Source organism: Ranitomeya variabilis, chromosome 1 (genome assembly GCF_051348905.1).
Source record: "Ranitomeya variabilis isolate aRanVar5 chromosome 1, aRanVar5.hap1, whole genome shotgun sequence".
In the NCBI taxonomy this organism is placed as follows: Eukaryota; Metazoa; Chordata; class Amphibia; order Anura; family Dendrobatidae; genus Ranitomeya; species Ranitomeya variabilis.
Window position 1 is genome coordinate 447,073,292 of NC_135232.1, and position 25,039 is coordinate 447,098,330.

At 45.1% G+C, this 25,039-nt stretch overlaps 1 protein-coding gene across 2 annotated transcripts; it reads left to right on the top strand.

Moving 5' to 3' along the window:
• The first annotated feature begins 6,159 nt into the window (after positions 1-6,159).
• Positions 6,160-24,321, top strand: LOC143764355 (perilipin-2-like). Of its 2 annotated transcripts, XM_077249823.1 has the most exons (9): positions 6,226-6,335; positions 6,444-6,483; positions 8,478-8,673; positions 9,176-9,258; positions 9,339-9,591; positions 13,272-13,456; positions 16,894-17,028; positions 17,109-17,399; positions 23,004-24,321. In XM_077249823.1, exons 2-9 carry the CDS (start codon positions 6,460-6,462, stop codon positions 23,118-23,120), a joined length of 1,284 nt encoding a protein of 427 aa, XP_077105938.1. In that variant the 5' UTR covers positions 6,226-6,335; positions 6,444-6,459; the 3' UTR covers positions 23,121-24,321. The 2 variants fall into 2 exon arrangements, with proteins under 2 accessions (XP_077105949.1, XP_077105938.1); XM_077249834.1 differs by lacking the exon at positions 23,004-24,321 and having other exon boundaries at positions 6,160-6,335; positions 17,109-17,761.
• Positions 24,322-25,039: the final 718 nt, after the last annotated feature.

Below are 25,039 nucleotides of genomic sequence, written 5' to 3' on the forward strand. Positions count from 1 at the left end.
CTAACAAGCTCAGGCAATATAGTATACACCTGTTTATATGGGATATGTGTTCATTCTCCTATTCTCTACATATATTTCATGTTCATTTCCCACCTATCAAGCACAGGGAATATAGTATACACCTGTTTATATGGGATACGTGTTCATTTCTCTATTATCTACATATATTCCATGTTCATTCCCCACTTCTAAAGCTCAGGGAATATAATTGTCAGGGAGAGACTAGGTGAGCGAGAGCTAATAACCCGGGCCCCTGCAGTTTCCCTCAGACTAGGGAAATCCTGACTGACCCTCTACCTGGAGTTTACACTGAAGGTGTGCATGTCCAGGCCTCGAACCTCACCCTGACTCCTGAGCTCAGCCCTAGGCTGAAACCTCCGCCCACCACCCAGTGAAGATGTTATTCCCCAATACCCACAGTTAGCACAGACAAGGATAAAGGAAAATATACACCACGCCGCAGTCACTCAGGAATACACTATAAATGTGCAGGGCAAAATAAATACAAATATAGGAAGGAGTAAATAAGACAAAGGAAAATACACCACACCAGCAACGAATCTCCAACCACCAGCTCTCCTCACCAGACCAAGATAACAACGCACAAGACAGAAGCTATAATCGGCGACGCCCAAAGATCAGGAGAACTATTTAAAGGCAGTGGGCAAGGCCCAGCTTCCAATCCAAGGATTAGGTAAATTAACCCCGAGACAGCTAGATAAAATCTAGCAGACGCCAATGAGCAAATAGTGGTGAAAAGCAGAATTACCACTGTCTGTCGGACGACCTGGTCTGAACAGCGTCCGACATGACAGTACCCCGCCTTCTACGAGGGACCCCAGGGCCCTCACGGCTAATAGGACCCGGCTTGTCCGGATGACGGCGGTGAAACAACCTGACCAGCCGGTCAGCATGAACGTCCGAGGCTGGTACCCAGGACCTCTCCTCAGGCCCATAACCACGCCAATGTACCAAGTACTGTAAAGTGCGGTGCACTACACGAGAGTCAACCACCTTGGAGACTTCAAACTCCAAATTACCATCCACCAAGACTGGAGGTGGCATAGGCGCCGCGTCCACAGAACCCACCACCTTCTTTAGAAGAGACCTGTGGAACACGTTGTGTATCTTATACACCATAGGGAGCTCCAATCGGTACGCTACTGGGTTAATGACGGCGGTGACCCTAAATGGACCAATAAACCGTGGACCCAATTTAAGGGATGGTATTTTGAGTCTTATGTTTTTTGTGGATAACCACACCCAGTCATCCACACTCAGGTCCGGACCTGGCACACGCCTACTGTCAGCCACACGTTTGTACCTAGCACCCACACTCAACAGGCGCTGTTTAACTCTCCTCCAGACTGATGACAATTGTGTTCCTAACTGGTCCTCCTCCGGAACGCCGGAAGAGCCCCTCTGACTCAAGGTACAAAATTGAGGATGTAACCCGTAAACACAAAAAAACGGAGACTCCCCAGAAGACTCCTGGCGGTGATTATTGATGGCAAACTCAGCCAAAGGAAGAAAGGTAGACCACTCCTCCTGGTTATCAGAGACAAAGCAGCATAAGTACTGTTCCAAATTTTGGTTCATACACTCAGTCTGACCATTTGACTGAGGATGAAACGCCGAAGAATGAGATAACTTGATTCCCAGCCGTGAGCAAAACGCTCTCCAAAATTTTGCCACAAACTGAGACCCCCTATCAGACATGATGTCAGACGGAACCCCATGAAGTCTGACCACCTCCTGCACAAATACTTGGGCCAGAGTCTTAGCGTTAGGCAACGCAGGCAAAGACACAAAGTGCGACATTTTAGAAAACCGATCAACAATCACCAAGATGACCGTGTTTCCAGCTGATGAGGGCAAATCAGTGATGAAATCCATGGAGATTTCTGTCCATGGCTTACTAGGTACCTCAAGAGGAAGTAGTGTGCCAACAGGACGGGAGCGAGGCGTCTTAGCCCTAGCGCACGTGGTACAAGCTGACACGTATGAGACCACGTCCTGTCGGATCTTGGGCCACCAAAACCGACGTGACACCAACTCCAAGGTACCTCTAACCCCTGGGTGACCAGCCAGGACAGCATCATGATGCTCCGCCAAAACCTTTAGGTGGAGATGAAGCGGTACAAAAGATTTGTTGACGGGAAGCTCAGATGGTACCTCCTCCTGAGCCTCGGCAATCTCAGCCTCAACCTCGGTAGTGAGTGCCGAAACCACAACACCCTTTTGGAGGATGGGTACTGGATCTTCCCGAGGTTCTCCCCCCGGAAAACACCTGGACAGAGCATCTGCCTTAGTGTTTTTAGACCCCGGTCTGTAAGTGACCACAAAATTGAACCGCGTGAAAAACAATGCCCAGCGAGCCTGCCTGGGGGACAGACGCTTGGCAGACTCCAAATACAGCAGATTCTTATGATCGGTAATAACAGTTACCTGATGTACTGACCCCTCCAAGAAGTGTCGCCATTCCTCAAAGGCCAACTTAATTGCCAACAACTCCCTGTTGCCGATATCGTAGTTACGTTGGGCGGATGACAGTTTCTTGGAGAAATAGGCGCACGGACGTAAACCACTCAAAGATGAGCCTTGAGATAGTACCGCCCCCACACCTACCTCAGACGCATCGACTTCCACAACAAAAGGTTTTGATACGTCTGGCTGCACAAGAATGGGGGCTGAAACAAAACTGTTCTTAAGAAATTCAAATGCGCGCACAGCAGCCTCAGGCCAAACGGAGAAATTGGTACCCTTTTTAGTCATGTCAGTTAGCGGTTTAGCAATGATGGAAAAATCCTTGATAAATTTCCTATAGTAGTTAGAAAACCCAAGGAACCGCTGAAGTGCTTTCAGGTTATCAGGACGTTCCCAACGCAGCACCGCCTGCACCTTAGCGGCGTCCATTTTATAACCAGAAGCATACACAATATAACCCAAGAAAGGCAACTCTTGAACAGAAAATACACATTTTTCAAGTTTAGCATACAGCTTATTCTCTCTGAGAAGCTGTAACACCTGCCTGACATGATCTAAATGAGTATCACGGTCGCAAGAATATATGAGAATGTCATCTAGGTACACGATAACGAATTTCCCCAAAACATGCGAGAACACATCATTGATGAAATGTTGGAACACTGCAGGTGCGTTAGTCAACCCAAACGGCATCACCAAATTTTCAAAATGACCCTCAGGGGTATTAAAAGCCGTCTTCCACTCATCACCTTGACGGACTCTTATGAGGTTGTACGCCCCCCTGAGGTCAAGCTTGGTAAACCACTTAGCACCTGCCACCTGGTTGAACAAATCTGGTATCAGAGGCATAGGGTATGGATCACGAACCGTAATCTGGTTCAACTCCCTGAAATCCAAACACGGGCGTAATCCGCCATCTTTCTTCTTCACGAAGAAGAACCCTGCTGCCACCGGCGAGGATGATGGCCTGATGTGCCCTTTGCTCAAGCTTTCAGCAATGTAATCTTTTAACGCTTGTCTCTCCGGACCGGAGATGTTAAACATCCTTGCTTTAGGCAATTTGGCCCCTGGTTTAAACCTGATAGAACAGTCATAAGGACGATGTGGCGGCAACTCTGAACAACCCTTCTCAGAGAACACATCCACAAAATCCTAAAGTGACTCTGGAACGCTTGAAGTCACAGCGGACACACATGTGGCCAGGCAATTCTCCTGACAGAAATCACTCCACCGAATTATGTCCTGAGTTTTCCAGTCAATTACCGGGTTGTGTATAGACAACCAAGGAAAACCCAAAACCACCTGAGCAGGAAGATTCCTGAGCACCTTACATGTAACCCGCTCAGAATGTAGAACTCCAATGTGGAGTTTCACCTCAGCCACAAATTCAGTAATCTCCCCCTGAGAGAGAGGAGCAGCATTGATGGTGACTACGCGGATAGGATGAGAGTTTTTCAATCCTAAAACCTGCTGTGCGCGCAAACTCCTCATCAATGAGATTTGTGGCTGAACCACTATCCACAAAAACAGTAATTGGCAGCTCACTGCCAGCAACAAAAACCTTCGCAGGGAGCATGCACTGAGAAACCACCATGGAGGATAGACATAAGCTCAGACTGGTCTCCTCCACACCCTCTGAGCTTAGAAGTTTTCCGCCGTTGCCTTTTTCTTAGGCAGCAGAGGACAGATGTTAATAAAATGACCCGTTTTACCACAGTAAAAACAGGCTCCCTGCTTCCTGAGCTCAGGGACTGGACGCTTCACATGTGACACCCCTGCGATTTGCATAGGCTCCGTGGGCCTAAATCCCATGAAATCCCATGTATAAACTGACTCCGCAATGCTGGATCATTCCATTGTGTATCGATCGCCCAGCGACGAAATTCAGAACAGTAATCCTCTGCAACTCGCTCCCCCTGGCGAATAGAGCATATCTTAGATTCTGCTAGAGCCATTTTGTCAGGTTCATCGTAGATTTTCCCAAGACAGGAAAAAAAAACTCTCCACAGAGTCAAATGCAGCAGAATCAGATGGCAAAGAAAACGCCCATGCTTGGGGATCCCCACTCTACAATGACAACACCAGGCCCACACGCTGATCCTCATTACCTGAAGATATCGGGCGCATACGGAAATATAGTTTGCAAGCTTCACGAAAAGAAACAAATAGACTGCGTTCCCCAGCAAATTTTTCAGGCAAAGGAAATTTAGGCTCAGCAACTCTTCCTGTCGCTCCAGCTTGCACATTTGACACTGCTAGTCCCTGTTGCTGTACTGCCCCCCCTTAACTCCGTGACCTGTAGGGACAGAGTCTCCAACTGGTGGGTTATGGAAGTCATGGGATCCATGACAAAACACACAAAAAAAAAAACCCTTTTTTTTTCTTGTGTTGTTGGGCCGATTATAATGTCAGGGAGAGACTAGGTGAGCGAGAGCTAATAACCCGGGCCCCTGCAGTTTCCCTCAGACTAGGGAAATCCTGACTGACCCTCTACCTGGAGTTTACACTGAAGGTGTGCATGTCCAGGCCTCGAACCTCACCCTGACTCCTGAGCTCAGCCCTAGGCTGAAACCTCCGCCCACCACCCAGTGAAGATGTTATTCCCCAATACCCACAGTTAGCACAGACAAGGATAAAGGAAAATATACACCACGCCGCAGTCACTCAGGAATACACTATAAATGTGCAGGGCAAAATAAATACAAATATAGGAAGGAGTAAATAAGACAAAGGAAAATACACCACCAGCAACGAATCTCCAACCACCAGCTCTCCTCACCAGACCGAGATAACAACGCACAAGACAGAAGCTATAATCGGCGATGCCCAAAGATCAGGAGAACTATTTAAAGGCAGTGGGCATGGCCCAGCTTCCAATCCAAGGATTAGGTAAATTAACCCCGAAACAGCTGGATAAAATCTAGCAGACGCCAATGAGCAAATAGTGGTCAAAAGCGGAATTACCGCTGTCTGTCGAACGACCTGGTCTGAACAGCGTCCGACATGACAATAATATACACCTGTATATATGGGATGTGTTCATTCTCCTATTATGTACATATATTTCATGTTCATTCCCCACCTATAAAGCTCAGGGAATATAATATACACCTGTATATATGGGATATGTGTTCATTCCCCAATTATCTACATATATTCCATGTTCATTCCCCACCTATAAAGCACAGGGAATATAATATACACCTGTTTATATGGGATATGGGTTGATTTCCTAATTGTCAACATATAATGTGTTCATTTCGTAGCCAAGATGCACAAGAAATCTATACTTCTCCATATCTTTGGACCTAGAAGTTATGATGTTCATTCTTTTCCTTTATTCCTTTTCTTCATTTTTTTAGTAGGTCTCTGGCCAGAGCAGTATGGCAGAGGTCTCTCTCAGATAATGCAGGAATGCTCTGCTGAGGAGTTGTGTTTATATAGGTCAGGAGAGCTGTTTGCCATAAGAATGTTCGTCTCACAGCTATCCAATGTGTATAGGACGCTAAAGTCCTGTGTGTGGGGGGAAATGATATATTACACCAGCAGAACCACTGGGACTAGCTGCACTGACTGTGCTGAGCAATAGCGCCCGACACGTGTACACGTGACCTCAGCCCATGCACGTCCCTGCCCACCGCTCTGTCATACCCTGTGTGACCGCTGCACGCCGCTCACAGCCGCCCTTCGACCAGTCAGGAGACTGCGTGACGTCACCAGTCAGCTGAGAGCAGGGAACCCGCCCGGAAACAGGTGGGCGTGGTTAGCTGCATATAAGTGCGCAGTCGCCCGACGAGAAAGTAGTCTTCTCCAAGTCTCCAGTTCGTGCTTGTACTTGCGGAGTGTTGGTGAGTGGCTGGTGTACTGTAACCTGGTCGGGCCTGTGGTAGCTTGGCGGTAGGTGTCGTTTGCGCCTTATTGGTGGTGACAGTATTTTTATTTATTTTTTTTTGTAGGTTTTCGTTTAGCAACATGGCTGAGATGGAGCAGCAACAGGTAACTACTTGCGTTGTTGATTACTGTGAATGGAGGGAGTATAGTCTGATTCCTGTTGTGTTGTCTGAGCCCTTAACTCTGTTAGATGGCTCCTGTGTTTAAATACAGGGTTATGCTGTAGGGTCCCTGCCATGGTGTCACTGTGTGTTTGGAAGAGACCGGGTGAGCCCCCTTGTCCTGTGGGGGTGAGCCCCCTTGTCCTGTGGGGGTGAGCCCCCTTGTCCTGTGGGGGTGAGCCCCCTTGTCCTGTGGGGGTGAGCCCCCTTGTCCTGTGGGGGTGAGCCCCCTTGTCCTGTGGGGGTGAGCCCCCTTGTCCTGTGGGGGTGAGCCCCCTTGTCCTGTGGGGGTGAGCCCCCTTGTCCTGTGGGGGTGAGCCCCCTTGTCCTGTGGGGGTGAGCCCCCTTGTCCTGTGGGGGTGAGCCCCCTTGTCCTGTGGGGGTGAGCCCCCTTGTCCTGTGGGGGTGAGCCCCCTTGTCCTGTGGGGGTGAGCCCCCTTGTCCTGTGGGGGTGAGCCCCCTTGTCCTGTGGGGGTGAGCCCACTCATGCAGGATATTGGCACCCAGTTGTGGGGCTCTGCCATACGATGAGGGGGGATGGGGCTAAGTTGTTGGGAATTATTAGCCCCTCTAAATACACTTTAGAGCCAATCTGTCATGTTAGTCAGCTTCCTATGCCCATGTACACTGTTTAGGGAGGTTGTACCTACTAAACTCCCTCTTCCATTGTGTAAGAACTGCAAACTCTGCTGTGCTGATACTTTTATTTAATAACTCAATAATGCATATGAAAATAAGCCACTCTAGCTCCTCTTCAGAGAATGTTAGTTTCTCCTCCTGGACTGATCTTCCACTTTCAAAATTCTTACTTAACAGTTAAAATCAGTGAAGACAGGTTGTGTCCCATCACTGAGACGACTTTCTGTAGACCAGAGGGTGTAGGAGACAAGCACCCCACTATATATATATATCTCTCTCTTCATAGAATACAGGCTTGTACCTAGGAATTGATAACCAAGAAGATGAAAGATCAGTACTAGAAGCTGTTGTCTCTGAAGAGAAAAAAAAAAAAAATATATAATTTTTTTTTTTTTTGTGTGTGTATTGTGGGGGTTATGAAATAAAGGCTAAAGATTAACATGATGATCTTATAATCAGCATGCTAGTCTGTACCACAAAATAGTGGTGGTCTAAAGGTACCTTCACACGAAACGACGCTGCAGCGATCGCGACAACGATGCCGATCGCTGCAGCATCGCTGTTTGATCGCTGGAGAGCTGTCACAGACCGCTCTCCAGCGACCAACGATGCCGAGGTCCCCGGGTAACCAGGGTAAACATCGGGTTGCTAAGCGCAGGGCTGCGCTTAGTAACCCGATGTTTACCCTGGTTACCAGCGTAAAATGTAAAAAAAAACACCAAACACTACATACTTACATCTGCGTCCCCCGGCGTCCGCTTCCTGCGCTGACTGACTGACTGCCGGCAGTAGCAGGGCACAGCGGTGACGTCACCGCTGTGCTGTACTTTCACTTTCACTTTGCGGCGCTCAGTCAGTGTGGGAAGCAGACGGCGGGGGATGCGAATGTAAGTATGTACTGTTTGTCTTTTTTACACTGGTAACCAGGGTAAACATCGGGTTACTAAGCGCGGCCCTGCGCTTAGTAACCCGATGTTTACCCTGGTTACCAGTGTAAAATATCGCTGGTATCGTTGCTTTTGCTGTCAAACACAACGATATACGGCGATCGGACGACCAAATAAAGTTCTGAACTTTATTCAGCGACATCACAGCAGGATCCTGATCGCTGCTGCGTGTCAAACTAAACGATATTGCTAGCCAGGACGCTGCAACGTCACGGATCGCTAGCGATATCGTTACAAAGTCATTTTGTGTGAAGGTACCTTAAGGGTTAAAGCTGCCCAATTGCATACTAATGGGCTATCATGAGAAACCAGATAAGATTTGGACTTTTTTTTTTTTTTTCCTCCCCTTTAGAATGTGGTGGTAAGGCTGATAAACCTCCCACTGGTGAGCTCTACATATGACATGGTGTTCTCTGCCTACGTGACCACTAAAGACCACCATCCCTACCTGAAGTCTGTATGTGACGTTGCAGAGAAAAGTGTGAGGAGTATCACGTCTGTGGCCATCACTGGTGCCATGCCAATCCTGCAGAAACTTGAGCCTCAAAGTAAGTTTGGTTTCTTGTGGGTTTTCCCTTTGTAGGATTGTATTTAGTGTGTGTCTGCTTTTTTTTTTTTTTACCTTTCACAACATTTAGCTAAAAAGCTAAATGTTGTGAGAGGTTTAAATGCATTGTTTACCAATACATTAAAAACTTGTTGCCTGATGGTCTAACTCTAAGCTGGGGAGAGGAGCATTATACACTCCATTGGACTCAGTGGGCTGGCTAGTTCTGTTTTCACTCAGCAGCCAGCATTATGCTACAGAATGCTAAATGATATCCAATTGTGGGGGAATGATGGGGGGAGCCCCAATACCATTTAAGCAAAAAAGGGCTTGGATGGCATTTCAGCTTCTGACATGATGCATGGATTAGTCTTGGATATGCTGTACATTCCCTGCTAGCATAGGAAGTAGGCCAAATGTCAACACTCCTAGTATTACTCAGAAGATCTGTTGCCTTCTATACACAGACTATTACGTCAGATTTATCTTTCTTCCCCTCACAGTTGCTTTGGCAAACACTGTGGCCTGTGTTGGACTGGACAAGATTGAGGAGAAGTTGCCTATTCTGTGTCAGCCTCCTGAAAAGGTAAGCTGCTACAATGATGGTGACCCTTATAGTTCACTTCTTCAGCTTAGATTACACAAGTGTTATGTTGTATATCTTAGGTTGTGGCTATTGCCTCAGAAGCTGTTGCTGGTGCCAGAGATGCTGTAATCCATAGTATCACAGGAGTAGTGGATAAAACGAAGGGAGCTGTGCAGGATGGTGTGGAGATGACTAAGGCTGTTGCAAATGGCAGCATTAATTCTGTTCTGGGAAGCCGTGTTGTGAAGATCATGAGCAACCGTGTGGATTCTGCACTAACAAGGTCCGAATCCCTTCTGGAACACTACCTGCCACCAACAGATGAGGAACTGGGTAAGGCAAAGCCTAGCATACTATTGGAAAGCAAGTCTATGAAAGCTGTCAACTGACCAGGGTGGACAGAGTAAATGGGAACTTGCTGGGGCAGCCTAAATGCTAGCTTGACTGGTTTGCTCGAAAAACCTGCATTATGGCTAATTTAAATAAGTCAAGGGTATACCAACAAGTAGTTACAAACTTGCTACACTTTAAGGGTATGTTTCCACGGTCAGGACACGCTGCTTGTTTGACGCTGCGCAGAGCTGCAGCGTCAAACAAGCAGCGTCCAGATGTTCCAGCATAGTGGAGGGGATTTTATGAAATCCCGTCTCCACTATGCGTGGAAACCCGCACGCGGCGGCCCTGCGACTCCGGACATGCTGCGCGTCTTTTCAGATCGCAGCATGTCCGTACACCTTGCGGGGACGCAGCGTCCCCGCAAGGCATATCACAGGGCGCTATGGGAGAGAGCGATCATCCCGGATGTAAGAGTTAACACATCCGGCATGATCGCGTCCCAGAAAGGGGGCGGGGCTTAGCGCCGAGCGGCTTCGCTGCTGCGGCGATACCGCCGGCCATCCTGACAGTGGAAACATACCCGAATTCGTCTGGGCATCTTGTAGCACAGCAGCCGCTTCCTATGTTGGAAGAGAACACAACCAGCATCCTTCCTGACCAGAGCAACCTCCCTCTCGGTGCAGGAGAGGAAGCTCACATGACCTGAACAGAGGCTGAAGGACCTTCTGCATGTTATATTCAAGAACCTCTCAGGTTGGGACTGATCACCCAACCTGAGAGGGAGGTCCTTTAACAGCCTTGTTATGGACCACTTCATACTGCCACATTACCGTCTCTCCTGATGAACCCAACTCTGGGGGAAACGCGTCGAGAGCTGTTTTGATCCGAATCGGGAGTCACTTTATTAGGACCCACAACTGCGCACATCTGACAGATGAGTAAAATACTATATGATGTAGTTTTCTTTATTGTAGGGGCTAACCTTGTGTCTGTTGGCCGGGTGCCTGTGGTTGGGGGGGGGGGGGGGGGGGGGATGTAGTGACGCAGTATTTATATGCTAATTGTGGCATTTATCATATATTGTTTATATACATGTTTTATGGTAGCAGTACCATGGTGAATGACCTTATCTTTGGTGTCAGTTTGAAGTAATCATGATGTTGTAGAATACCTAGATTTCCCTGTATTTACATGCATAGTACCTATCTGTCCCTGTACTTCACATTGGGGTTGGGCTTTTTATACTTGTCATAGCACATAACATGCCAATACAAGTTATTACAAGCCGCCTGGCCTTGTACTTCTGACTGTCTCCTTATAGGGTGTTTATAGGAGATTAGGGACAGTCATCGCACGAGCGGGGGTGCCGTTCTCGGATTTCTTAAGGTGCCAACCTCCGCATCTAGGTAGGCACATATCTATATAGGTTCTGTGTAGTATCTAGGAATTCTCACTTATATCCGCACATCTATATAACTAAGTGCATGTTACCATTGGTATATCACTGGTACTGTTACTTCAGGGTGGGTTTACCTCTGTTTATCTACTGAGGCTTGCTTTTTACTCGGTTAGTTTTACCGTACTGAGGTTTGCTGCTATATAGACTTACTAGCTATTGAACCCGTTCTACGCCCGGGTGGCGAGCATTTATATTGGTGTATGGTCTCCATCCTGGTATGTGCTGCTCCCATCCTACACCCCCATTCTGTTGTAACGTGCTGCACCCATTCTGCCTGTTTCCATTCTGCCATATGTTGCTCCCATCTTTCTTTCTCCGACTCTACTGCCCGAGTGCGGCTGTGCTCTGAGTGCGGGCGGCTGTGCTCTGAGTTGCTGAGTGCCGGGGGGCCTGAGCAGGCAGGGACACCGGCGCGCTGTGGGGGTCAGGTGCCGTAGTCGCCACTGGCTCAGGCCCCCGGCACTTGCTATATTCACCTGTCCCCCAAAACGTTCCACCGATGCGCCTTCCGGGTCCTCTGGCTGTGACTGTTCAGTCAGAGGGCGGCGCGCATTAAGCATGTCATCGCGCCCTCTGAACTGAACATCGCAGGCAGAGGATGTGGAGGACAGCAGCGTGCAGCGATGGAACGGGACAGGTAAATATTGCGTACTCGCCCTCCTGGCTCGTCCCTGCTTATCCGTTGGAGATCGCGGTGTGCGTTCAGTGCTTACGCACACCGCGATCTCCTGGGAGCGTCACTCTGTGGGGTCCAGACTGCGCTTGCGCAGTCTATAAAGGCTTCGGACAGAGTGACGCTCCCAGCGTTATATTATAGATCTGGGAGTATATCTCCCTCTTTGACCTACCTACTACCAAGACTATTCTATTTTGGAATTTAATGAAGTATACATTTTTATGGGGGGTCTTTTCTTTCGTAAAACTGATTATATCCCTTGTTTGATATTTAGTTTGAGTCTGTGTGGAAGGTTCTTCAGCTGCTCAGCTTGTGCAATTTCCATCTGAGAACTGCCAGCTGTGTATGTGAGGGGAAATTGGTATATGATTAAAGTATTGCTTATTCTCAATCTTTAAAGTCTTTGCTTGGTTAATTGGGGATGAGCAAATGGCTTCAGATAACTCATTATCCAAATGAGTATAGTGCTTACCCACTGGCTGGATCGGGGACCCAAATACCCGGAGCACTCCCAATAATCAGCTGTTTGACGCTGCGTATGATGTGACATAGGCACAACACATGCAGCGCCAAACAGCTGATCAGGAGCGATCCAGGTTCACTATGCTGCTATACAGTAAGAGCTATAGCTATTTTTGATAAGGAGTGATCTGAAGATATTTGCTTATTCAAGTAAAGGGAACCTGTCACCAGTTTTGGCTATTAAAATATATGGCCATCACCTTTCAGGGCTGATATACAGTGTTCTACAATACTGTAGATAAGCCCTCCAATCTGACCTGCAAACATTTGTTATATTAACCAAGGGGACAGTCCGGTCTGATGGATATTGCAGGTATGGGTCTGGTGCCTACCATCTTATGAAGGCCACCCTCCTGCTTGCTTCTTGGCTCCCTGGCATCGCGCTCTTGCGCAGGCATACTTATCTGCTCTGAGGGCAGAGTATAGTACTGCAGTGCACAGGAGCTGGGCCTCTGACCTTTCCCGGCCCCTGCAGTACTTTCCTCTGCCCTCAACAGAGCAGGTAAGTGTGCCTGCACAGGAGGGTGGCTATCGTAAGAAAATGGGAGGTGCAGGATCTGCAACGCCCATCAGACCACCCTGCTGGTTAGTGTAGTGGTTTTTTTTTTTTTTTTTTCAGGTCAGATTGGGGGCTTAGCTGCAGCATTATAGAATGCTGTATATCAGCCCTGAAAGGTGATGGCTGTATCTTATATCAGTCAAACCTAGTGACAGATTCTCTTAAGGCATTGTACTCGGATTAAACTGAATGTATATTGGAACACTGCCAGCTGAGCAACTTAATTTGCTGTGAGACACTGAAGTCCCAGTATGCATGTAGCACAGGCTTATTGTGCAAGACATACTGCAGAGACACTGAGTAATGCCTTCCTATTGTACATAGAGTGATAATGACCCCTTTAACTTACACCACTAGGGGAAGTTTTAGTTAAAAATAACTATTTTCTGCTGTCTAAACCTGGGGTGTATGTGTTCGTAGCCACACAAGCTGTTTAATATCTGGGAATTAATAACTTCTAGCTAAGGAAGCCACTGAAACAGAAGGATTTGAAGTCTCCAAAGATGAGCCTGGTTACTACGTGCGCCTGGGATCCCTCTCCACGAAGGCCCGAAAGCGTTCTTATCAACAGGCTTTGACCAGGATCAAGGATGCAAAATGCAGGAGTCAGGAGGCCATCACTCAGCTCCAGAGCACTGTTGATCTGGTTAGTAAATGTACTTGTACTTTCATCGAGTGTCTAAAACTACCAGATGTTTATGTCACTGTAACACATCTCTACATTTCAGTGCTAGATATCTAATCTTGCAATGTATACTAAACAAAATGACTAATGCTCAATTTTCTAGCTTAGACAAATTTCTGAACATATAGGTGAATCTAATTGACTATGCCACCAGAAAACTCCCTTTCTACCAGTTTTATAGTATTTGAAAACCAGAACACATGAGCTGCGCGCACGGTGAACAAGCCCGTAGAGACATGTTCACACCACCAAGAGACTTGAAAACACAAAAAAGCACAGTAAAAACAAACACTCTGTTGCAAAAAAAATCATAGACAGCAAGTGCTGGTAAAAAGATGGAAAAAACAGGGTATTTGGTTGATACATTATTTGCAAAAAATGTATATTAAGCCGCTCTACCAAACGCCAAGGTATACCCGTATCAGAGCAGTCCTAGCTAATGTATGTAATCCCTATCTGATGTATTTAAAATCTTGTCATATGTACAATACCTGTATGAGCAGGATTCAGAAAAGGAATGTCCATGTGGACACGCTGGACAGAACGGCTCCTGTGCGCACAGCTCAAAAAAAGAGGGGTGGAGGCCTCCCCAGTCTTGTGGACACAAGAAAACAATTATGTGAAAACCAGAACATGGACCACATGGACATTCCTTTTCTGAATCCTGCTCATACAGGTATTGTACATATGACCAGGTTTTAAATACAACAGATAGGGATTACATACATTAGCTAGGACTGCTCTGATATGGGTATACCTTGGCGTTTGGTAGAGCGGCTTAATATACATTTTTTGCAAAAAACGTATCAACCAAATGCCCTGTTTTTTCCATCTTTTTACCAGCACTTGCTGTCTACTGTGGGTTTTTTTTTTTTTTTTTTTTATGCAACAGTGTTTTTGGTTTTACTGTGCTTTTTCGTGTTTTCCAGTTTTATAGTATTGTAGATCAGCTTATTCACTGTTTGTGGTCCCCTCACTTGTACAAGAGTTAGGCTATGTGCACACGTTCAGGAAAGTGTGCAGAATTTTCCTGAGCAAATCCACAGTATTTATGCAGGAAATTCGCATGCATTTCTTTTTGCAGATTTTTTTTTTTTTTTTTTTTCTGGAGTTTCCCAATGCAATAATATAGTGGGGAAATCGTCAATTAATGAACATGCTGCAATTTTTTTATATTTTATATTTTTTTCTTATCCACAGAAAACTGCCCAAAAAAACACAAATCCTGAACATGTGCAGATAAGCCTAACAGTTTCTGGAAATTCCTTAAAGCAAATTATGCCATGTCAGTTTAAAAGTTCCATAATGTCAATTAGCTCCATGTTTATAGAGCCTAATGGTGATTGTCACCTGCTCTCAGCAAGTGTACAAAATGCTTTAGGCTAGTTTCACACTAGCGTTTACCTGATCTGCGACGGGCTTGCGGACTTCCTCCGTGAAGCTCCGCCGCTAGCTCCGCATACTTCTGCATGCGGCCTGTGTACCTATATTTAACATTAGGTACGCAGGTCCTGCCGCAATATGCGGATGGTGCCGCATGCGGCGTTTTGACGCTGCAGATAAAAAAAAAAAAAAAAGCTACAGGCTGCGTCCTAAGCTGGTAGCTGCAGCGTCAAAATGCCGCATGCTGCGGCACGACCTGCGTACCTAATGTTAAATATAGGTACACAGGCTGCATGCAGGAGTAGGCGGAGCTAGAAGCGGAGGGCGGGGCTTCACAGGAAGTCCGCAGCTTGCTCCATACGCAAGTGTGAAACCGGCCTTATCAAGCCTGTCACGAGATTTTCTTTAATCCCTTCACAACATGCGCTATACATATACTGCACATATTTTTGATGTGGGCTTGGCACCAGAGCACACTTCTCTCCCAGCACATGTCAGCTAACAGCCACAGGTGGTATCGCAATCCACCCACTGCTGTTAACTTGTTAAATGCTGCTGTCAATCTGACATCAGCATTGAATGTCTTGAAGCGTGTCACTAATCTGGCTCCTGTCACACGACTACAGGTTGTCATGACAATCCCCTGTGGTTGTCATTGCCAAATAGCTATGAGCACTGCTCAGTGTTCATAGCAAGTGAGCACTTATTGATACACATGGGCAATAATTAGATTGCCTGTGTAGCAGCTTGCAGTCTCCCGTGGAGACTACTGAAACAAGCAAGAGGTGTGTGTTTGTTTTGTTTTTTTATAATCTAGCTCAAATCACCCCACTTCTGCTGCATTCAAAACAGTTAAAACACATTTGGTATCACATATTCAAATTGCCTCTTCAGAGAAAAAGAGGACTTGAACTCTATAGCGCCACCTGTTGGAAGTAGCGATCCTACAAGTCACAATCAACCCTTTAACGAGTCGTACAATATGACTTAGGATAAAAGCCAAATCAGTATCTCAATTCGCAGACACGGTGTTTCGGGCTGTTGGCCCTCGTCAGTGCAAAGCATGAGAACTGATTTGGCTAGGTGAGAGGCTCTGGACTGGGGTCTAAGGGGTAACGTTTCTCCTTATGGAGAGTGACATACCAGCTGGCTTGTCAAGGTAAGGAGGCTTATTCGCCATGCAATGCACTGATGAGGGCCAACAGCCCGAAACACCGCGTCTGCAGATTGATATACTGATTTGGCTTTGATCCGAAGTCATATTGCAAGACTCGTTAAAGGGTCGATTGTGACTTGTAGGATCGCTACTTCCAACAGGTGGCGCTATAGAGTTAAGTCCTCTTTTTCTCAGAGGCAATTTGCATATTTAAATTCCCAGAGGAGCATTGCACGGCGAATAAGCCTCCTTACCTTGACAAGCCAGCTGGTATGTCACTCTCCATAAGGAGAAACGTTACCCATTTGGTATCCCTGCATTCAGAATCTCCTGGGGAAAAAACAAATTCTCATAATCCAGTTAAACAGTGTTTCTAAAGGCAAATCACCAGACTTGTGCTTTTTTTGTTTGTTTGTTTTTTGGGCCATTGCAATAAAATACAATAACAGGCAATCAAAAGAACTACACCAAAATGGTATCTATATATTAAAGCAGCACAGCATGCAAAAAATAAACCCTTGCCCAGTCACAGATCACAAAAAATAGACATCTCAGAAAATGACTTTGTTAAAAAATTTCACCAATAACTGGAAATGAACTTTATACATGTTTGGCGTCTACAAACTCATAATAACCTGGAGAATCACTGGCTGGTCAGTTTTAGCATTTTGTGAACATAGTTAATTAAAAAAAAAAATCCCTCACATGGCCATTGACGTAAAAATAAGTTATGACTCTGGGGTGCAAAACCAATGGGCTGTAGTGTGAAGCGGTTAATGTTGAAGATGGCTATTTGAACAATGTTTCATAGTCTGCAGACAATGCATGTAATTGTCTATCTGCATTTTATTTAATATAGATTGAATATGCAAGAAAGAACATGAGTGGTGCTAATCAGAAGATACATGATGTACAGGAGAAGATATATACCAAGTGGGTGGAGTGGACAAGAGCCACAGGAACAGATGCTGGTGGGGACACTGAGGGTGCAGAGGTAATTGTCTTCCTTCTTAAGGCTTATGCTTGGTATCACTTTTGCATAGTAAAAAGTTACATGTCAAATTCCACTTACAGCAAATTGAATCCCGCACCCTGACTGTTGCCCGAAATCTCACTCATCACCTGCAGACTACATGTTTGTCTCTGGTCTCCAGCGTTCGAGGTCTTCCACAGAACATTCAGAACAAGGTTCATGGTGTTGGTGCCATGGCTGCAGATGTCTACCAAAACTTCCACTCTGCCTCGTCCTTCAGAGAAGTGTCTGACAGCTTTTTAACCACCACAAAGGACAAAATCACAAAAATGAAGAATAGTATGGATGATGTGCTGGACTACTTCATAAACAATACTCCACTAAACTGGCTGGTAGGTCCTTTTTATCCAAAACTGGCTAGTAGCCAGCATGGGGAGCAAGAACTTGATGGGGGAGAGTCAGTCAAAGAGGAGTAAAAAGCTTATTTTGACAAGCACTAGATCACCTAAATGGTCAAGCACCACCACTACATAAACTGCATTTTACTTTCCAACTCATTATTTTTTTTTTTTTTCCACCTTAATCTGAGGGCCAGCAACTGGCAATAGATCATGTGACAGTTGTTGCTAACACTGGACTTTGTCTTACTCTTGGACAGTTTTTGCTTATCCTCACAAATCTGGTATCACTAATGTATAAACCCCACTATGTACACTGTTTTGTGCACTTTTGTAATAATAAAATGCTGCATTGACTTGTCTGTGTCAAATGTGTACATAAATTACTCAACTGATTCTAATGACTCGCACGCCTTGTGGTATGAATTGGCTCTAAAACTGTGCTCCTATAGTAAGACAAATCTGCAATCTGGAGACAATACTACCTAGAGCCTACAAAGCTAATGGCTTGTTACTGACTAGAGTACTAAATATCATGGTAGAAATGGAAATCTCCATAGATTAGTTTGGACATCTCCTGGATTTTATTAAACTGGCTAAAAGCTAGTCTAAGCTGGCAACTTGGTCATGTGTGTGTGTGGTGTTTTTTTTTTTTTTTTGTTTTTTTTAAACCAGGCAATTAAAAGGTCTTGTATGAACGAATTAAAAAAAAAAAAAAACTTGCAAAACCAGAGCCTTATTTTGACCAGTAGGGGTTTATTGGACACGCATGTTAAATTTCGCAATTTTCCAATTTTCATGCCCTTAAATCACAGATATGTCCCACAAAATACATAATTAACATTTCCCACATGTCTAACATCAGCACAATTCTGGAACCCAAATTATTATTTTTTTTTTGTTAGGGAGTTATAAGGGTTAAGTTGACCAGCGACTATTTATTTTTTATTTATTTTTTTTTTGACCACATTACATTTAAAGTTACTTTGAGAGGTCTGTATGATAGAAAGTACTCAAGTGTGACACCATTCTAAACTGCACCCCCTCAAGGTGCTCAAAACCACATTCAAGAAGTTTATTAACCCTTCATGTGATTCACAGGAATCTTTGGAATGTTAAAGTAGGTTTTTTTGTTTTTTTTTTCCCCCCCAAGGGTAACAGGAGAAACTGGACCCCCAAAAGTTGTTGTACAATTTTGAGTACACAATACACCTTATGTGGGGGTAAACCACTGTTGGGGCACATGGCATAGCCCAGAAGGGAAGGAGCACCATTTGACTTGTCAATGCAAAATTGGCTGGAATTGAGACCTGATGCCATGTTGCGTTTGGAGAGTCTCTGATGTGCTTAAACAGTGGAAACCGTCAACAAGTGACACCATTTTGGAATTTAGACCCCCTCCCCGCCCCAAGTGCTTCACAGAAGCTAATGCTGTAGAGCCTAAATTTATTTTTTTCACAACTTATCTTTTTGCCCCCCAATTTTTTTTTCTTTTCCTACGGGTAACAAAAGAAATTGGACCCCAAAAGTTGTTCAATTTGTCCTGAGTATGCTGATACCCCCATATGGGGAGACCACCGTTTGGGCACATGGCAGAGCGTGGAAGGGAAGGAGAATGGTCTGCAGATGTTGCATCTGCAGAGCCCCTGATGTGCGGGGTTTCAACTGTTTATGTACAAGTGCCCCCCCAATATTGCAAACTAGACCCTCCCCCAAGGAACTTATCTAGATGTGTTGAACTTTGAACCCCCAAGTGTTTCACTACAGTTTATAACTCAGAGCCGTGAAAATAAACAAAGTTTCCCCCACAAATGATTTTTTTTTTTTTTTTTTAGCCCCCAAATTTTCATTTTCCCAAGGGTAACAGGAGAAATTGGACCGTAACATTGTTGTCCATTTTGTCCTGAGTACTCGGATACCCCATATATGTGAATAAACCAATGTTTGGGCGCACGGCAAAGCTCAGAAGGGAAGGAGCACAGCTTTCTTTCAACGCAGAATTGGCTGGAATTGAGATCGGACAATGTCGCCTTTGGAGAGCCCCTGTTGTGCCTATATAGAGGAAAAATATCTCCAATCCCAGCCGTAAACGTAGCCCCAACCCTAATGGGAAAATGGAAATGAATATTTTATTCCCTAACGGGGGGGTTGATTTACTATTTATAGCTGGTTTTTATATCGGGTTTTTGTTTGGCAGCTGTCACGCGCTATAGGGCGCTTTTTTAGAGCAAAAAATTTTTTGCATCTCCACGTAGTTGGACCCAGAGTCATGTGGGGTTTTTTTTGCGCGAGTTGACGTTTTTATTGGTACCATTTTTGGTCACAACTTTTTTTTTTTTTTTTTTTTTTTCCCCCCCCCCGGATAAGATGACTCTTTCAGCGGTACCATGTTTATATCTGTCTTTTTTGATTGTGTTCCACTTATTTTTTTTTTTACGGTGTTCACTGAAGGGGTTGACTAGTGTAACAGTTTTATAGGGACATCACTATATATTGTCAGATCGCTGATCTGACACTTTGCACAGCACTGTCAGATCAGCAGGCACTGACAAGCCACCTCCCTGCAGGAACTGGAAGGACCCTGTGGCCATCTAGGATCCAGGGGCCTGCAGGGAGGAGATCGGAGGACACCCTCGGAAAAACGCGATCACATCGTGTTGTTGAGAGGGTCTCGGGGAAGCACGCAGGGAACCCCCTCCCTGTGCAATGCTTCCCTATGCCACCAGAAGACCGATCTTGTTTAATTGCAGTGTTTTGGGGGCTAAAGTGACGGAGCGGTCTGAGACCGCTCCTGGCCCATAGTACCAGATGTCAGCTGTGATCAACTGACACCCGGCCGTGCTCTTCCCCCATATGAGCACGGCTGATCGCGTATGACATACTCTCCCGTCGAGGTGACCTGGGCCTGTCTGACCCTCGACGGGATAGTATGTCAAAGGTCAGGGAGGGGTTAATTCTTCAGAAGTGCACGTGGTTTTGTGTCCCACATGCTTTTTCCATCACTGCCCAGTGGGGAGAATCCAGCAGAGCAGCTCCAGGCAGGTGAGGGACAAGTTGTATTCCGGTGGGTATTGGGGTCACAGACAGTGGGGGATTATAATGGAGAGGTGCATAAGTTTCGGCAGCAGATTGTTTGGAGGTACTGCTGATGATGCTTCTACTTTGTCAGTGAGCCTGCACCAGGGAGACTGCACAGGAACCACCCCTGACTGGAGCCGCTGCTTCAGCTCCATCCACAGGGGGTATACCTGTCACTGCTGAGCGCCCAGCGATGTGGAGACCACACATGTACACAGTTTTCAGAGCCCAGGGTTGCATCCTCCTGCGGCTGCAGTGTGTGAGCACAGGGTAATCACAGCATGCAGAAAGTAGGGGGGAGCCACCTTCCATCCTACCTGCAGTGTAAGGGGGCAGGAGACAAACAGAGCTCTGCTGCACAGGGCACAACTGCAGGTATCGATTATATCGGGGCGCGAGGACATTGGAGCGTACATACACAACACTGGGTAAATATGCACTCATCACACATATACACTACACATCACATACATTATACATGTGCTGTATACTCCAGGTCCCGTGTATAGTTGGCTAATGTTTAAGTTACTAAATTTATAAGGCCCCCGAGCACTATTATAAAATTCCAAATGGCCCTTGGCAGAAAAAAGGTTCCCCACCCCTGTTCTAAAGTGTCAATGCAGAGTAAGCTGCTTGTGCAAAACCTTGCAGAAAGAGGGCTGCGTGACTCCCCGTAGAGATGCTTTATTACAGTCTCTGCTTCCCTGATTGCTGTACATTGAGTTCTTCTGCAGTCACAGTGCTCATGTGATTGCTGGGTCTTAAGACTCGGTATCTGCTGGTGCAGAGCTATTTCCCCCTCCCTTATCCCACCAAAGATTCCCTCCTCAATCCAATTCCTTGTTAGTTGTTACATTTCACAACCTAGTATAGACAAAACACTTGAGCCTGTAACAGTTCACAAAGTGTATTCAATGTGTTGTAATAGCCTAAGGAGGTTATTCATGGATTCAGTGCTCAATGTAAACCAGTGTACTGAGACCTACTTTAAAGGGACTGTCAGAACTGAATTGATCAAACAAAGTACAGGTGCTAAAGTTTGAATTTTTTTTTTCCCCTCTTCTCCCTCAAGACATTGCACAGGAGTATGCATCTGGTCTAAACGGATTGTCAGCAGTTTAAGAGGGTTAACAGAGGAACAATGCTCATGTCTTAAGCATGACAACCGCTGCCCCCCCCAAAAAAAATAAATAAATTAAAAAAAAAAAAAAAAATTGGTCTGTCAATTTTAAAGGGACTGATAAGCAGAGAATTACTTCTCAATCCAGGTGCATGGTGTGTCATGGTTTGGCTAAATATGTATATACCCATTCCCACCTGCTTGCTCTCCCATTTCTCTCTGCACCCTTCTTTGGCTCTACAAAGCCAGAGCTGTCAACCAAAGGGGGAAGTGGTGTAGATGCAGGTGCCAAGGTGTAATTAAAGGGGTATTATCATCTCCAAAATCATCCCAGTGTGTAGTAATATTAGTGTATACTGCCAGTTCTTATTTCTTTATTTTTTTTTCTATTCAGTCTTTCCTCATTTGCAGGGCCTTGGCTATATGTGTTGCTAGTGGTTGTAACCATAGATACCCAAGGTCCTGTACATGCTACATTTCTATTTGGAAATATTTGTTAAAATTACACCTACATATTTGGATAGGATCTTGGAGACCCCCCCCCCCCCCTCTTTTTTTTTTTTTTAAATGCAAAAACACTTTATTTTAACCTTTTTAAATAGGCAGGTAGTTGCAACCTGCCTGTTGTGCCCAGCGCTGGTCTTCGCTGGCACAGAGTGGTTACGATCCCTCCTTCCAATGAGACAGCTGTTAGCAGGGTGGAAAAGCCAATGAGACAGCAGTTAGCAGGGTGGAAAAGCTGTCACTGTCATGTTGGCAGGGCATGACTAACAATGTCATTTTGTGACGGTCAGCTCCCTGAGTTAAGCAGGGGAAATCAAACTGTCAATCAGAATGTCATCAGAAGTGCCACCCTGTCAATGAAGCAGAGAAGCTGCTGGTCTGTTGACATGACATCAGCAAAGGCAGCTGAATCGCGAGCAGGAATTGTCTGTGAAGAATGGTGCTGGGTACAACAGGTACTTATTTAGGGGATACATGCTTCTTAGCGCATGGGGATTTTTGTTTTTTTATATATAAATTGCTGGATGTTCTCTTTTATGAACTGGCCACTTTTGTGCACTGGTACTTTGTTTGAAAAGTCATTCTTTGCTAAAAGTTACTTAACTGCTTTTGTGACCAAGATGGAAATGCTGATCCAGACTGAATGGTAATGGGAGCATAAGGTTACCCCTTTTTAAGGGTGAATTTAAAGGGTGTGCTGTGAGTTTGTGGTTATATATACACTTGATAATTTTTTTTTTTTTATTTTGTATTCGGTCCGCCCCCAATGTATCCTTTCACTGGTCTTCCTTTATTATAGACAAGTATATGAATAGTAATCGTAAAGATAGGTATAGGATTACCATTCCTTCTGCTGGGTGTATCTGTCAAAAGTAAAATCTACATTCTTCTTCTAGGTACCTGACTTCAGCATCAATGACTTTGCTTCAGAAACTGATGATAACCTTGATGTGGTTGAAGAGGAAATGCAAGATTTCTCCCAAGCTAATGGCTGTGTAATAAACCAAGAATAAGTTAAAATACATTTCCCTTTGTAATCTGTGTTGTCCTGTTGCTGACACTGGAAGCTGTCATTAAAGTAGTGCTGAAATTGCCTTAAACTACAATCAAAATGCTTTATAGCAAATTTTGTGTAGCTCAGAACTTAATGTAATTTTCTCTAAAATATATTGTGTAGAGCAATTTAACAGTGATTAACCACATTGATAAAACAGCTGTAAAATACATTAACCCCTTACTGATGTCGGACGGAATAGTCCGTCTGACGAAAGTACCCCCGCTTTGAGGTGGGCTCTGGCGGTGAGCCCACCTCAAAGCCGTGACATGTGCCCGCACTAGGCGTGGGTGGAATTGTGATCCGCCCGCTCCTATTAACTAATTAAATGCCTCTGTCAAACTCTGACAGAGGCATTTAACAAGCGCTTCCAGCCATCGGGCCGGAAATGCGTGCACTGCTGACCCCGTCACATGATCGTGGGTCATCAGTGCGTTGGCTTCACAACCAGTGGTCTCCTGAAGACCTCTATGATTGTTGATGCCAGATTGCTGTGAGTGCCACCTTGTGGTCGGCGCTCATAGCAATGCTGTAATTCTACTACATAGGAGCAATGCTCAGATCATTCCTATGTAGCAGAGGCGATCGAGTTGTGCCAGCTTCTAGCCTCCCATGAAGGCTATTGAAGCATGCCAAAGGTAAAAAAAAAAAAGTGTTTACAAATATAAAAAATATATATAAAAGTTCAAATCACTCCCTTTTCACCCCATGCAAAATAAAACAGTAAAAATAAAATCAAGCATACACATATTTGGTATCGCTGCGTTCAGAATCGCCTAATCTATCAATAAAAATAAAAAAGGATTAACCTGATCGCTGAATGGCGTAGCGCAAAAAAAATCGCAACTCCAGAATTACGTTTTTTTGGAGCCACAACATTGCATTACAATGCAATAACGGGCGATCAAAAGAACGTATCTGCAAAATAGTGGTATCATTAAAAATGTCAGCTCGGCATGCAAAAAATAAGCCCTCACCCAACCCCAGATCACGGAAAATGGAGACGCTACGGGTATCGGAAAATTGTGCAATTTTTTTTCTTTCTTTTTTAGCAAAGTTTGGATTTTTTTTTTACCACTTAGATAAAAAATAACCTAGACATGTTTGGTGTCTATGAACTCGTAATGACCTGGAGAATCATAATGATGGGTCAGTTTTAGCATTTCGTGAACCTAGCAAAAAAGCCAAACAAAAACAAGTGTGGGATTGCACTTTTTTTTGCAATTTCACCGCACTTGGAATTTTCCCGTTTTCTATTACACGACATGGTAAAACCAATGGTGTTGTTCAAAAGTACAACTCGGCCAGCAAACAATAAGCCTTCACATGGCCATATTGACGGAAAAATAAAAATGTTATGGCTCTGGGAAGAAGGGAAGCGAAAAATTAAACGCAAAACCGAAAAAAGCTCCTGGGTTAAGGGGTTAAAGAGAATTTGTCGGCAGGATTTTGCTATTTAACTTGAAGCCAGCATGAGGTAGGGGTTAAAACACAGATTTCAGGGATGCCTCTCATCAAGTTCAGGTTTTCATAGAATGTTAGAGTTTGAAGGGACCTCTAGGGTCATCGTGTTCAACCCACTGATCAATGCAGAATTCACTAAACCATCTCAGAGATATGATTGTCCAGCCCGTTTGAAGACTTCCATTGAAGGAGACCTCACCACCTCTCATGGCAGCCTGTTCAGCACATTGATCACCCCCACTGTAAAAAAGTTTTATCTAAGCTGTATCTTCTCCCTTTCAGTTTTATTCCATTGTTTCTCATTTTTCCATGTCCAAATGAGAATAAGGATGATCTCTCTACACTGTGACATCCCTTCAGATATTTGTAGACCCGCTATTAAGTCTCCTCTTAGCCTTCTTTTTTGCAAGCTAA